The sequence below is a fragment of the Puccinia triticina genome, chromosome 3A (genome assembly GCF_026914185.1).
Source record: "Puccinia triticina chromosome 3A, complete sequence".
Taxonomy (NCBI): domain Eukaryota; kingdom Fungi; phylum Basidiomycota; class Pucciniomycetes; order Pucciniales; family Pucciniaceae; genus Puccinia; species Puccinia triticina.
Genome location: NC_070560.1, coordinates 8,235,627 through 8,250,804, shown reverse-complemented (window position 1 = coordinate 8,250,804; position 15,178 = coordinate 8,235,627). Strand labels below are relative to the sequence as shown.

General features: G+C 45.7%; 1 protein-coding gene across 1 annotated transcript; it reads right to left on the bottom strand.

The window, feature by feature from the left end:
* Window positions 1-8,992: 8,992 nt before the first annotated feature.
* Window positions 8,993-11,980, bottom strand: PtA15_3A882 (uncharacterized protein; the record flags this gene model as incomplete). The annotated part of the gene is made up of 10 exons (XM_053167894.1): window positions 8,993-9,035; window positions 9,113-9,439; window positions 9,517-9,645; window positions 9,728-9,837; window positions 9,905-9,988; window positions 10,065-11,141; window positions 11,245-11,424; window positions 11,496-11,622; window positions 11,726-11,886; window positions 11,957-11,980. 10 exons carry the CDS (start codon window positions 11,978-11,980, stop codon window positions 8,993-8,995), a joined length of 2,262 nt encoding a protein of 753 aa, XP_053019066.1.
* Window positions 11,981-15,178: the final 3,198 nt, after the last annotated feature.

The following is a 15,178-nucleotide window of genomic DNA, read 5'->3' as shown; positions in this document are numbered from 1 at the left end:
AGGAAGTGACACTTTTTGAAAATCTATGTTGTTTGAGTAAGGCTCAACAATTAGGAAGAGGAGTAGATGATAAGAAGGGTGAGATAATGCGGCTATCAATGACATACATAGATCCCATGATCATAAAGAAAATCAAGAGGGATCAAATATATAAAAATCCCTATACTACCAGAGAAAATTGGTCAGCTTCCTCTAGTTCAGCATACATAACTGCTGCATGTTGTAACTCCACCCAACCACTCTGTAATGTGCACAGTCACTTTGCACTGTTCACATTCACTATGCAATGAAGCTAAGTTGAAACAGCTAGAGATGGCACTTCTGCACCCACCACATTTCATCAGGTATCACAGGTATCACCTGGGGAGCTTTTGACACACTTTCCAGAGAGTGCTGTGCAGTGTGTGTGAAAAGTTTTTTCTAACTTTACTAGATTCTTTTTGTGAAAATAGTGGAAGAAATAATTAATCATGCTGGAACTGGACAATGTTAAAATGGACCCGGGTACCGTTTGCACCACTGGTACTTGCACAGTTTTTGCCAAAAACAGGCACTCCTTGTGGTAGAGGGAAAAGTGAAAAACCAAAAGTTTTTTCTAATACATAGATTTACTCATACCAGGCCACAAGATACCACCAAATGGACCTGATCTAGAGATGTCATCAGGTACCTCTTTGAGGGTACCTTGTGTCTGTGGGCGGGTACCTGTTGGCGGCTAGCAGGTACCCGCCAGCGGGTGCGGGTGTCCGGCCTGATGAGCTGCGGTACCCCCCCAATATCCGTCTACCTTGCCAAGTGGAATCCCTCATGGCGAGTGGTATACAAACAACCCATTGCCAAGAGGGATTCCACTTGGTGAGCTGGTATATATATACCAACTTGCCAAGATGGATCCTTCTTGGCAAGTGGGAATACTACACATACACTAGCTTGTTGCTGAGAGGGATTCCTCTTGACGGACTGGTATGATACACCAGCTCGCTGAGAGGGATTCCTCTTGACAGGCTGGTATGATACACCAGCTTGCCAAGAGGGCTTCATCTTGGCGAGCTGGTATAAATATACCAACTCGCCAAGATAGATTGCTCTTGGCAAGTGGGTACACACACACCAGCTTGTCGCCAAGAGGGATTCCTCTTGACGGGCTGGTATGTATAATGTACACCAGCTTGCCAAGATGACTTCCTCCCGGTGGGATGGTATGCGGAAACCAGCTTTCCAAGACTTCCTCTTGACTGGCTGATATACATGCACCAGCTCGCCAAGATGGCTTCCTCTTGGCTGGCTGGTATACATACACCAGCTTGCTGTCATACAACAGAATGGATTCCTTCAAGTGTGCTGGCCAATAACATTCCTTGTTCATTCGCACAACATCCCCAATCACCAAATTTGAAACATCTTCAAATCAAGCCAGCAATTGCAACTAGTCACGTACCCAAATCAGTGCGATTGGGATTGGAAGATAGGATCAAGTCTCAACTATCTCTTTCCGGTTCTAGTCAAGTTCGAGATTTCATAGCTTTGTTGCCTAATCTCTTGGCGCATAATCTTGTAGCAAATAACCCTTCCTTTGCTCTTGATTAGTTAGCAGCCCATACTCATCTAAACTCGCAGGACTTAACAGGCACCGTTGTCATTAAAATACATTATGCCATCTTCTTTGTTTTCATTATGCCTTACCCACTTGTGCGCGTGTCTCCTATATGTACTGCCGCCGGTTGTATGATCTCTTCCTCCCTCATAAAAATAAGATTATTGTTCTCAGCACCTTGAAATCTGCCTTCTGCAAAACTTTGTCACTTTGAGCCCCTTCTAGTGTTCTTACTTAAAGAAACTCAAGTTATCCAAAGCTTAAATCCTCCGAAGTAGAGACTACTTCAAACTCAGCCCCAACCTTCGCTGTTAGTGATCTTCCATCAATACTTCTCTTCCTTCTTCAAAGTGCCCACCCGCCTGCCTGTACCAAGCGCTGTGTGACACTTGCCAAGATGGCTTCCTCTTGGCTGGCTGGTATACATACACCAGCTCGCCAAGAGGGCTTCCTCTTGGCTGGCTAGTATAAATACGCCAGCTCGCCGAGAGGTCTTCACGCCAGATCGTCAAGAGGGCTTCCTCTTTGTTGGCTGGTATACATATACCAGCTCGCTGAGAGGGCTTCCTCTCGGCTGGCTGGAACACGCACACCAGCTCGCCAAGAGGGCTTCCTCTCGGCGGGGTGGTATACATACACCAACTGGCCGAGAAGGCTTCCTTGCTTACTTAGCCACAAAAAATCTCCACAACCGCAGGTACCCAGGTACCTGCTTCCTGCTCCTCAGAGGGGTGCCAGTGCGGGTGCGGGTGCTGAGAATTAGCGGTTTTTTTGGGGAGGTACCCACACCTGTGGCGGGTACCCAGGTATCAAGTGTCATCTTTAACCTGATCAGAAATGGATTCTACAGCCAATTTTACCCCTAGTCATCACTGGAAGTGTCACCAGAACCCCACTGGATTGGAAGTTACACCCTCTTGGACCCTCATGGACACAGCCAGCCCCAGTCATCAACCTATTAACACCAGGGGAGATATGTTCCCACTCCCCAGGGATTGCCAGAGCTGAATTTGATGTGAGTTTTGGTCAGATGTGTGCCTGATGTGCATCAGTAACTCATCCCTAAATGAATTGAAGTGGATGTAGAAGTGATTCAAAAGTCAGTCATAATTGATTTGGGAGTCAACACAATGTTGTGTAGAATTCTTTTGTTTTCTAGGTACAACTAGAGGAAAAAATATGATGAAATGATATTTCACCCAAGTCCAACTCATCAATTGCTCCTGTTTGATGATGTCAAAGGATAGGAAAGCAAAATTGCCATTCTTGAATGTAATTCCTGTAAAAAAAATGAGTTTCTTGTAATTCACATTATATGCCCTCATGTACAAAATTAAAGTAAAAGTCAACTTGGTATTATTGGGTTTAGAGTTTTGGAATGTGGTAATGTTGCAGTAAAATTAGTGAAACCCATTTTCTTGGAAATGCTGTAATTAATTTAAATTTGGCTAAAAAAATGGTGATAAACTATTGTTTTGGGGTGAAAGTCTGAGGTAAGTCAAGGTTGGATTGCAGTGCCACCCCAGTTTGGCCACATATCCTGGCCTCTTCACAAAAATGATTTTGTGTTTTTTGTTTTTTTTTGCTTTTCAAAATCCACATGTGCACATGCAAGTGAACTTTTTTGCACTTTGCTAATAGTCACCCTAATGTACGCGCGTAAATTGAGGTGGAAATATCACACTATGAGCCTTTCACAGACACATGAAAAGTAAAAACTTTGTGTTGAGACACCAATTGTTCCCCTGATGTACGCGAGTACATGAGGGGGACAATATGAAATACTGCGCCTTTCACATCCCCATGAAAAGGACACACTGGTCATGGAGCCAAGAAAGGCCTATATTTTGGATGAGTTCTGGATGAATTCCAGATGAGTTCTGGATTATTCCTTGGCAAGTTATGGTTTATTTCAGGATGATTTCAAACTGATTTCAAGCGGAGTTCCAGTCTTGTTCATACCTATTCAATATTTCTTTACCAAAGGCCTCCAGCACAGTTATGGAAAAAAGTTACGGTAAGGCACTCCCTGGGGAGTGGGAACATATCTCCCCTGGTGTACTGCCCCTCAGGTCACCTTTCCAAGGTATACACATAACCAGTACCAGCCAATTACATATTATTTTCTATCCTACTTATCTCCACTGCATATGCAGAGGACCAACCCCGTTTCTTCTGTATTTGACATTTCCCCGCTTCATTTATGCACACCTTGCAGCTGTATGCATTCTTCTGAACCCATTTCTGTTGAGAAAAAAAAATCAGCAAGCCTATGTATGCTCTTAACTTGATCATCTCGAGATGTTTCACAGAACATGTCACAAGGATCCAGTGTCATCCAAGCCTCCAAACTGGACATATATGACCCCCAATCACCCAAGATGCAAGCTTTGGAGCATGCGGAGCATGTCTGAATAGCCATGAGCTATTGACAAAAGCAAAACAACAGAAGAAAAGATCTCCGACATAATAAGAGCTCCAGTAAGGAACTAGCCAAGCTTATAGACTCAAATGCGCAAGAGATAGCACACAAGGTGAAAGCAGCAGTGTGATTGAGTGCACGTAAATGAAAAGTGAAGTTAGCAGAGTGCACTGTGTGTAAGAGAAGAGGAGTTAAATTTGGAAAGTATAAAATGCAAAGGGTGAATCGCACAGAGAAAGCAAGCATTCTCCAATGTTTTGATAGGAGAGGAGGACCGCACGGACTTGTGCACACCCACCAGTGGTGGGCACTAATATAAATAGGACTGTGTAGACAGCCAAGCTTGTATTTTCATTTTTCATTCACTTTTTATCATACATAAATATCATCATCTTATTATTACACACATACAATTATCTTTATAACTCTGGTAGCCTCACTCAACAGACTCACAAACTACAGCCACCGCATAAATCTAAGAATTTCTACAATCCTTGTATTAGTCTTTCACCCTTCAATTCATGCACCCACATAAGGTACCCCTGTATTTGACATTTCCCCGCTTTGTTTATGCACTCCTTGCATTAGTATGACATCATCTTTCATTTCTCACCCCACTTTTTGCCTGTATTTAGTATCTTCTGACACCACTTTTACGCAGCCCACCAGCTAAAATCCCTCATCCAGGGTCCCCCTTGTAGCTAAAATCCCTCACATTTGTCTACATAAGGAGCTCTCTCCCCCCAGTTGTTTTTCCCTCAGCTCAGTACCCATCAGTTATACAGATACCAACCATGAGCCATCATTACAAACCTTACACTTTATAACATACCATATCATCCCTCAAACCTGCAATAACAACTGAACTCACTCTCATATTCTCATACTCTCATATCTCTTGGTTGACATATCACATGCCTGTCACAAGTTACCCCGTTCTTGATCCAACTCCCAACTGAGACATATACCCTTAAGAGCCTAGTTACTCTTCTCAAATTTATATATCACCCCTTTGAGGACCTGTGTTCAATCCCCACCGGAATCATCAAGTCAACTTTCACCCTATTCACTCATCATAAACTCTCAAATCTTTCACATACTGGTAGGGAACCGGAGCGCAGCGCAGCGAGGTCCTGTGGTCCATGGGATCAATGTTGGAATATATGCTTCAAGCTCCATTTGAGGGGCCAAGCTATGTGATCTAATATCCAAAAATCACCAGTAAGACCAACTGTGTGTTTAGCTCAGTGGTATAAGAGCAGCTCTCATGAATGTAGAAGGTTGTGGGTTCAAATCCCACAACACACAATTCTTTTCACCTGAGTAATTTCAACAATCAACCCTAGTGACAGGCCTTGGGACACGTCAGATGGTCCGCCTTCCTTCCTGTAAGAAGGAGAAAGCCACAGGAAGACGGGGTGGCTCCCACCCCTCCTTCCAACACCTATGCAAGGCTTTTTCTACCCAGAAGAAGTCCGCCACGGGTAGGCTAGGGAACAAGCCCTTAGCCTTCTCCTGGCGCCTCCGCCACATGCACAAAGGTAACCTGGATACCGCTCCAGTTACGCGTGTCAGTTTAGTGTGTACCAAGGCCTAGCCCCAATGAGGAAGGGTGCTGGGCAGCTTATAAACAGGCAGTTTCTCCGCATGAGTTTGCCCCCCAGCTCCAGCCTTCTGCATCCACGAAATGGGTCTAGCACTGATCCCCCACTCGCGTCTTTTTTCTTCTGCTCCGGGGGGTTTTCCCTCCTCTCGAGCCTCCGAAGCCCAGAATGAATTCTGGAGCGTCTCCAGCGGCTCGGGGGACACGGGGTGGAAAGCCCCCCCCAACCCACACACGGCTGGCTTGAAGCTACCCTAACGGGCGCTTGTGCCGGCCTAGAGCGGGTGCTAGAGGCCTACGCTGCCGCGCTTGCTCGAAAATGTAAAGAAGAGAAATGAGATGAGGGAGAGCTTCCATAGCCCTCTCTGAGGGCACAGAGCTTATCCCTCTCCCGCCTACTAAGTCCCTGAGGGGCTTAGTCACGGCAGTTGCAAGGAATGGACTGTCATCAAACAACTTCATCTGGAACTAGACTAGACCTATCACTTGATTAAAACTTGCCAAGCTTACCTTGGTGGGTTTTGTTATCTGATAGCAGCAACACTGGGCCGGTATGATGCCAGTAACAGCATCTTACCTGTAATGTATCAATTTTTGATGTGTTACCATAACCGTTACCAGTAACAGCAGTGCGCTACCGCTAGTAAAATATTCTCCATTTTCTTTTTGGGGGCCGTTACAATATACAATTGTTATTTAGATTATGTTATGGTCTTGCTACTTGTTACTGGTAACAAAAAATTTGTACATCAAGATGTTTTGCCCCTATCTTGTTGCTACTTTAGATATGTAGCAGGGGTGTTGGGATAATATATGCTACTGGACGCTGCCACACATTATAAAGTGTTGCAATACTCAAATTCAAAGGAAAAAAAAGAAGAAAAAACCCTTGTTACAATAGAGAGTGGCCGCAGAAAAGCCCGTTACTGCTAACGGTAACGGCTCATTGAGGTAACGGCAATCAATTCAATACAAAGTTGGGCCCAATATTGTATTGAATTTTATTGACCCAGTGTTGATAGCAGAAGGGCAGATTTTTGCACCTCCATCATACCCTTCACTATTCAGCAAAAGGGTTTCACAACCACTTTTGAGTCTTACACCGCCACCACATCTGGCACTGTCTGGCGGGTACCACAGGTCTTTTGGGCCGGTACCAGTGGTATCCACTGGCTTTTTTTCAGCAAACAGGTCATCAAGGGTTGTCCTTGATGACCGGAATGGATGAGTTATCAAGATATTCTCTCCTTTACAACCAGAACAGGTCTGTCATCAAGGGGGGAACCTCTTGATGACCAGAACATTGATGACTGACCTGTTCTGGTCATCAAACAGGTTGGTCATGGTCATTGAGGGTACTCCCCCAACAGAAAGCACACACTTGTCATTGAGGGGAGTTGTTACTTCCCTCAATGATTGCACCAGGACTGTCCTGGCTGATTGCTGGTCTATTGTCAGTCATTGAGGTCAGTTCAAAGTGGGCCAAGGGTTACTCAATTAAAACAGCAGGGGAAAGCGGTACTTGGGGGTGGTACCCAGGTACCACATCAATTTTTCCAAAAAATCAGGCATCCGTCACCACCTGTGGGTTCCAGGTACTGGTTGAAATTCTCTATCTGGAACTCATCCATAACTGATCTGTAACTGATCCTGAATTAATCTAAATCACCTAGAATTTATGCAGAAGTCATCTAGAACTTAGTTGAAACTAAGGCACAATGGCTGAAATCAAATCCTAATTCAATTTGAACTGTTTGTTAATTGTATTTCTTGGGGTTCAATTCATATTATTCAAATGCTCATGAAGTTGATTGATTTTTCAACTTTTCGCCGGCGGGTGCCAAGTGCCATCTCTATTCCACCGTTGAGCTCTACACACCACCACCTTGCCGCCTTCAGTTGTGCACTCCGCTTCACTCCGTTCTGTGTTCTCTGCACTCTGCACCGATTGCTCTATGGTCAATTTTACATGTGTGCCAGAATTGATCACCACAATGGAAATTCCTCCAGTCTAGACCCTAGATAGTCTCAGTTACAGTAGTTCTGTGGGAGACCCATTTCCAAGAGGAGTGCTCTCTCCTTCCCTTTTTACCCTTAGTTTTTGTTGGAGTGGTAGCTTGCAGGAATGATGATTTTATTACAGTGTAATAAAATCAGAATAAAACTATCTAAAAAATATCTGTGACAGTTAACGCTGTCAAGTACTAAATACATGTCACAACAGTTTTCTCATTACCAAGCCTGTCATCCTTTGTTGCATCCTTTATCAAGAAAGAATACAACAACTGGGTATTTTTAGGGTCTACTGTCACCCTGATGTACGCACATAGAAGGGGGTGAAAAATCATGGGCTGGGCCTCTGTCAGCCTTAGAGCCAACATAGTTAGCCTAAAGTCTGCCTTTTCTACTCCTTTACACCTAAATCCTCTTATATCTTTTTCATCTTAAAAGTTATTTTTGTTTTGACTTCAGATTCTGTTTCCTCATTCAAATTTAACCCTAGTTATAACTCACCAATTCTTTGTAACTCTACTCCTTCCCTGAGTTCTTGAGTTATGGCGTGCATGCGCAGTTGTGACATGGCAGCGCTACCAGGCGTGCCAACCACTTGTACATATGTAATTATGTAAGCAAACTCTGAAAATTTTTGAAGTCAGGATCTGCCTGAGGAGGACCCACAGACTTCAGTAGACCAGAACCACACCTCCAGACAACCCAGGATCACCAGAACAAGGCCACTACACTCCCAGTATCACCAACAGGAAATCCCATCCCTCCCGCCAGAAGATGAAAGAAATGCAAAGTTTCTTAGGGTTTGCAAGCTATTACAGAATCAAACCCCTTTTGGGCATATCCAAACCACTTTATGCATGTCATAAAAAGCAGAGAAGCATGGAAATTCAGATGACTACAAAAAAGTGAAAGCTTATCATGACCTCAATACATAGCTCTAATAATAAAACATTATGCCTGCAAGGAAAAGGCTGGAATGCTAGATTAGCATGGCAAGACAGCCTCAGAAAGGATCTCACTGACGCAGTGGCACAAGAGACCTCCACAGTAGCTGCCCCAGATTCCTTTCATGCAACAAAAAGGAAAAATTGTTCTCAAAACTCTGTGGTGATCGCTCTGTATGCCAAGATATTTGATGATAGCAATATATAATATCTAAACAGTGCACTCCGTCATTGAACAAGATTAAAAAAAGTGTGGTAAGACAATACTTCGAAAAAGGAGATCATGTAAGTTGAAAAAACTAAGAGAAAGACAAATTTTGTGCAGCAGGTAAAAAGAAGGAAAGAAGAGTAAGACGTCCCACCATCTTAATGTCAGTTTGTGTACGTTCATGTTCCAAGTGTGGCATAGAGAGCCTCTAAGCTCCGATCCTTTGGACGGTGCGTTTCTGGCCGGTGAACCTAATTTTCCAGAAGAGAAAAAAAGACAAGATGAGCGACAAAGGGGAAGGGAAAGAGATCAAAGAGTAGACGCGGACCTGATGACCTCTCTCCTCTCGAGGATATACAAGCACCGTTCCAAGGCATGAGCGCTGTATCCTTGCTGGTTGACGAACTCGTTGAGGAGCGAGCTATAGGAGGTACTCCAACCGATGGGCAGCCGCCGTCGGATGTCGGTCTCGACCTTGGCGATCTCCTCCTGTAACTCTCCCTTGGTGATCCCCTCGATGTTTCCCGCCTGGACGGCATCCATTGTCGAATACTTGAAAAGGCGGATCGACTCTTCTACATGGTACACTTCTACCCGACGCGACAGACTCAGCTTGGCGATCGACTCGGAGATCCGGATGATCGCCTCTAACTGCCTATGTGTTGTTTTAGCATCCACGGTCAGCTCTTTCTACCCTCGCTTCGTGTTTAATGCAAAAGATCTGCGACTGGCCTGATCGTGATCGGGATCGAAGACCGCTCGTTGTTGTCTCGCTCGACTTGTTGGACCTGTTTCCTCAACGAAACAAAATGCGAGCTGAGTTCCTCAGCCGCCTCAGTCGAGAGTCGGGGGGAGCAACGACTAAGACAAAAGGGGTGATGGTTAGTAACATGTGGGATTAATGTTCTGTAGAGCTTCTGGAGCGTCGATCGGCGTCTCTTACGTTCGGGCGTATGTTATAAATCGTTTCATCTTCTGTAAATCGATCTCTCCGGTCTGCTGTGCTTCTACAGGCCGATTCATATGTAAATCCATGACGTGCCGCGCGATAGTCTGCAATATATGCAGGGTAATCAATAAAACTGGGAAGCTCGAAAACCTTTACAACAGGCATGCACACCCTGTCTCGCAACTCGTCATGCTCATCTTTAACGATGAAAATCATATCAAATCTTGATAGAATCGTTGTTTGAAAGTCAATGTTCTGGAGAGATAGAAAGAGGGTCAAGATCAGAGTTATGCTGGTTATGGGATGAATCAGAAGAGAGAATAGGGCTTACTTCTCCGGGGCTTTTCATATCGTCATACCGCCCAAAGACCGGGTTGGCAGCGGCGAGGACGCTAGTTCTGGAGTTGAGGATGGTGGTGATGCCGGCCTTGGCGATGGAAATGGTCTGTTGCTCCATAGCCTCGTGGATTGCCACCCGGTCCTCGTCTCTCATCTTGTCAAACTCGTCGATACAGACCACGCCGCCATCGGCGAGGACCATGGCGCCCCCCTCGAGATAGAACTCGCGCGACTGAGGGTCTCGTTGAACCGAGGCCGTCAGTCCGGCGGCCGAGGAACCCTTCCCGGAGGTGTAAACTGAGATTGGGGAGACTTTCTCGACAAACTTCAACAGCTGGGACTTCGCCGTTCCCGGGTCTCCGAGTAGTAAGACGTTGATATCCCCTCGCAATCTCATCCCGTCCGGTAGGATCTTCTTCGACCCGCCCATCAAGAGACAGACGACCGCCTTCTTGATATCTTCGTTACCATAGATCGAAGGGGCGATCGACTCGGCAAATCTCTGGTAAAACCCTGGCGAATTGGCCATCCTGTTGAACTCGTCCTCTTCCTCCGCACTAAACTGATGGTGCCCGCCATTAGTCCCATGACCGTCTCCATCGAGCTCGAGCCCGACGACCCTCAGATAGGGTTGTCTCAGGGCGATTGCGCCTTGGTTCTTCCCCGATCCGTTGAAGGTCGAGTAGATCCCAGTGGCGATGATCCGGGAGCCAGGGACAACCTTGCCGGTGAGGTATCGGTCAAGGGAGAGCAGGATATGACGGGGGAGCTCACCGACGGGGACCATGTCAGGTGCTTCTTGGAGCTTGACAGACTGTTGGTCGACGAAGCGAGACTTCTCGTGGATGATAGTGTAGGGGTCCATAGGACATTCTTTCTTTTCCCCCTGGATCGGCGTCGCTGTACACACCCGCGGTAGGGTGAAGCCGGTGAAGCCTCCTTGGACGGCGATCCGGCGTACGTGTCGGCATGATTTGCATGCCAAATGTAGCATCGTCGCTCGAGAAGACAAAGTTGAGGCGGAAATTACGATTCCGGGCATCCGAACAAGTTTGGAAATGTTTGGAGCCTGTGGGACACAGATGTAGTTTGGCCAGTAAAACATAGGAATGATCAGATCCACGAACAAACAAACAAAAAAGCATGGCAATTCTTGACTGAGGCTGACTGACCAATAGATCTCTGAATTGCATCAATCGAGCTTCACTTCTGAGAGTGACTTGAAAATCAGGAAGATCATGGATGCCTTGAGCGGCCAATTCGATCTCAGGATCCTCGTCGTCATACAAATCTCCTGATTTGGCCATCGGCGAGACCAGCGCTTCTGCTACTTTTCTGACCGCAATCTCGAACTGGTCACCCAATCATTAACTTATTTTTTTTGAGTGATAATTTGCTTCCGATTAAAAAAATTGAGACTGACCAACGGTAGAACTTCTCCTGGCATGTTCGAGATCGAATGGGCCAGTTCTTCATCGTAGACGATCAGATGCTGCATTTCGACTTCGAGCGCATAAACCTTAGCTAATAAATTGGTACGCAACCGATCTCTAGAATAGCCCGGGTGCACGAGTTGGTGCGTTGGAAGAGCGATTAGAACAAGAACAATAAGGCCACTGGGAAACAGAGCGAATTGCGTGAGGGGTTGTGTACCTGTAAATGAAACATTCACCCAGCCTGAAATCTAGGATAAATTTTCGGAGGTTTTGAATCTTCTTGTAGGGCGGAACTCCTCCGACATGTGCGGCTCCACTACTAGATGCGGTGTCGAGATCAGTCACGGAGCCGAGGACGGGGACGACGTTGACCGAGCCCTACAAAAGGAGCAAGCAGAGTGACATCGGCATGTTGTTTCGGAGGGCATGTGGTGAGAGCGGCATTTACCCTGTCAAATCCAAATGGCGGCATCCTGAGGTATGTTTATTCCGATCGGGGAGGCTGCTCAGCTCGTGGTGATGGTGGTTTGCTTTGGGTTGTACTCCGGAAACCTCGCGACTCGGGGTAGATGCGCGAAATACCACTTCGCGTCGCGCTGTGACGAGCGACGAGACTCAAGTCCCCTTCCCCCGAACGTAACACAAGTCTGCGGCGGCGGCGGGCCAGCCGAACTTAACACAAGTCCCTCCCTCACGTCTACACCACGGCGAGCTGCGGAGCGCTTTTTGCGGGGTTAGTGCAATTACGCGTATCTGCACTAACGCTACGCTAAAACCTAAAATAGCTTTGCACCCTGTGCACGTAGCGTTAGCTCAGATGCGCGCAATTGCGCTAACGCTACGCTAAAATATAGCGCATTTGCGCAGCGCGCGCTCCATTGTGGCGTTAGTGCAATTGCGCTTATCTGCGCTAACGCTACACTAAAACCTAAAATAGCTTTGCACCCTGTGCGCGTAGCGTTAGCGCAGATGCACTAACACTACACTAAAAATAGCATATTTGCGCAGCGCTACGCTACACTGACAGCTATGGTTAGCATACGAACTTAACTAAGTCCCTCCCCTGCCTGAGGCTTTGCCGGAGGGACTTATGACTAATCTGCATTTCTTGCATGAGAGATATTTTGGTTTTGGTGGTGTTTTCCTTTGAACCCCCAGAACTCAACTCTGACAATACTCAACCTTCTAAGTTTTGGGTGGATGATACGCCTGCATCTGCCCCTCCTTCTGATATAATTTCAGACTTTTTTGCGTCCATACTCCCCCTCATTTTATTTTTCTAAAACATCCATTTCCTCGAGTTTCTTGGAATTTCCACCGGATCAGAATATAACCGCCCGTTGTGGTGTTCCATATGTGTGACAATGCCAAAAGCCCATTGCAGAGGTATTATAGTGGAGGGAGTGTGTAATACAGTGTGGGGGAAGAAGGGAAGATGGAGCAAGATGGGAGGAGAGGCCTTGACCCCCAACATTGGGAATGGAACAGGTTAGACAATGGATGCAGAGTGTGTGGAAGAGGATGGAAGATGGCTTGGTTGCATAGCAACACATGACATCATGCAGCGCAGTACATGCATGAAAGTGCTGTGTAGCTCAAGCGCCTCATGCAGTATATATCCCTCATTGTTTGTACGCATAGTACAGCATATGCAGGTAGATAAGCTGTACAGGAAGTGTCTCCCGCAGCATAATTCCCTCATTTTTTGTACATGTAGCACAGCATATGCAGGCAGATAAGCTGTACAGGAAGTGTCTCCTGCAGCATAAATCCCTCATTGTTTGTACACGAAGCACAGCATATGCAGGCAGATAAGCTGTACAGGAAGTGTCTCCTGCAGCATAAATCCCTCATTGTTTGTAAGGCAGTGCAGCACATGCATGCAGATGCTGTGTAGTTGAGTGTCTCCTGCAGCATAAACCCCTTGTTGTTTGTACATGCAGCGCAGTACATGCATGAGAGGCTGTGTAGTTGAGATCCCCTGCAGCAATAATCCCTCATGAGGAGCTTCCCTGGAGCAAAAATCCCTCACCCTTCAATATATAAGGAGGCCCTTTCTCCCCTCATCAGAGGTTTCCCCATCAGCCTACAGAGTTTTGGTCACAAGTGGTTAGTTAGTTTAGTTATCATCAGCCTACAGAGGTTTGGTCACATACGGTAGTTTAGTCAGCAGTGCGGTTATTAGCGGTATTAGTGGTTAGTACAAGTAGCGTAGAAGTTTAGTAGCAGTATTAGTGTTTTTGGCAGTAGTCAAACCAAGAATAACACAACAACAAGTTTGCATTAAACAGCATATTAGGAACATGTAGTACGAGTATAACAAAGTAAGTATATTGCCTGCGAGCAAAGAAGTTATAACAGATTTGCTAGCCTGTTGAATCAAGTGATCTAGGTCTGATAGAGATTACTATATGAAAGTAAGATCTATCTTGGAATCAGCCATATCTTTATAAATATTGATTACAAGACTCTTAGATATTTGCATAGTATTATTAGAGGGGCAGGTCTTTCAAACCACCCGTAAGTTGTAATAGCCTTTCAACCTATTAAGCAATTTATTTCCCCCTCAGCGGATATTTCACCAAATTATATTTAGTGTCCCACATGAGTCCTACACTGTGCGCAGTTATCTTGAGGTCAATTCGCTGATACAACATGATAGAAGTATGTGTTTCTATTTTTTTCCACCAATCATCTCTGCGTATTGGGTCCCAATGTGGTTGGGTCAGTGCACTATGGAAATACTAAATGAATTGAGAATGAAATGTAGTGATGTGCTCAACATCACAGTGATTTTGACTTTTATCCTGGTTTTTGAAATATTTATTTTAGAGGTAGATGAGCTAGATACATGGAATAAAAAATACATGATAATTTTATTGAGAAGAATGTCATTCAGAAAAAATGAGTCCCGTAAGGAGGGGTTGAGAATTGACTCAGTAATGAGGAATATAATGATGAATGTGGTCAATTATCTGGATCTCTCATGTGAGAAATGCAGATTAGTCATAAGTCCCTCTGGCAAAGCCTCAGGCAGGGGAGGGACTTAGTTAAGTTTGGTTAGCATAGCTGACCCACAGTTGATAGAAGGTGTTCCTGATGTGTAATACCTCCTTGGAGCTCAACATATTTTCTATAGAGTGTATTCTTCTGGCAGAAAAAAATTGGGGCCGTTTGGAGCACCATAGATAAGGTTTTGGGGGTTTGCCTTAGTAGGAAATCCGCCAAATCAGCCCCGAGGTGTGTGTAACCCCCCGCCTTTGGGGTTTCACAAGATGGATCACAGGATCCCAAACAGACCCATACTTAGTCCAACCATTCCTCCCGCCCCTCCTAGTTCAGCAGAGATGTTCCTTCCATCTCTCCTGAGCTAGGTGAGTCTGCCCAGTTTCCTATTCTTTCTCCTTTCCTCTCAGCTTGTACGTAGTCTAACAGAGATTTTCCTTCCATCTCTCCTGAGCTAGGATTGCGCAATCAAAGGAAACATTGGTTCCAGAAGTCCTCCCGAGGCCTCAGCCTTGTCCCCTCGTCCTCGCCTTGTAAGCCTCGTTAGTGCAGCGCCCCCCTCCCGGGAGCGCTTACAGTGTGCTAATGCCGTGAAGCTCAGCATATGTTTTAAAGATTGTATTCTTGTGGCAGAAAAAAATTGGGGCCATTTGGCGCACCATAG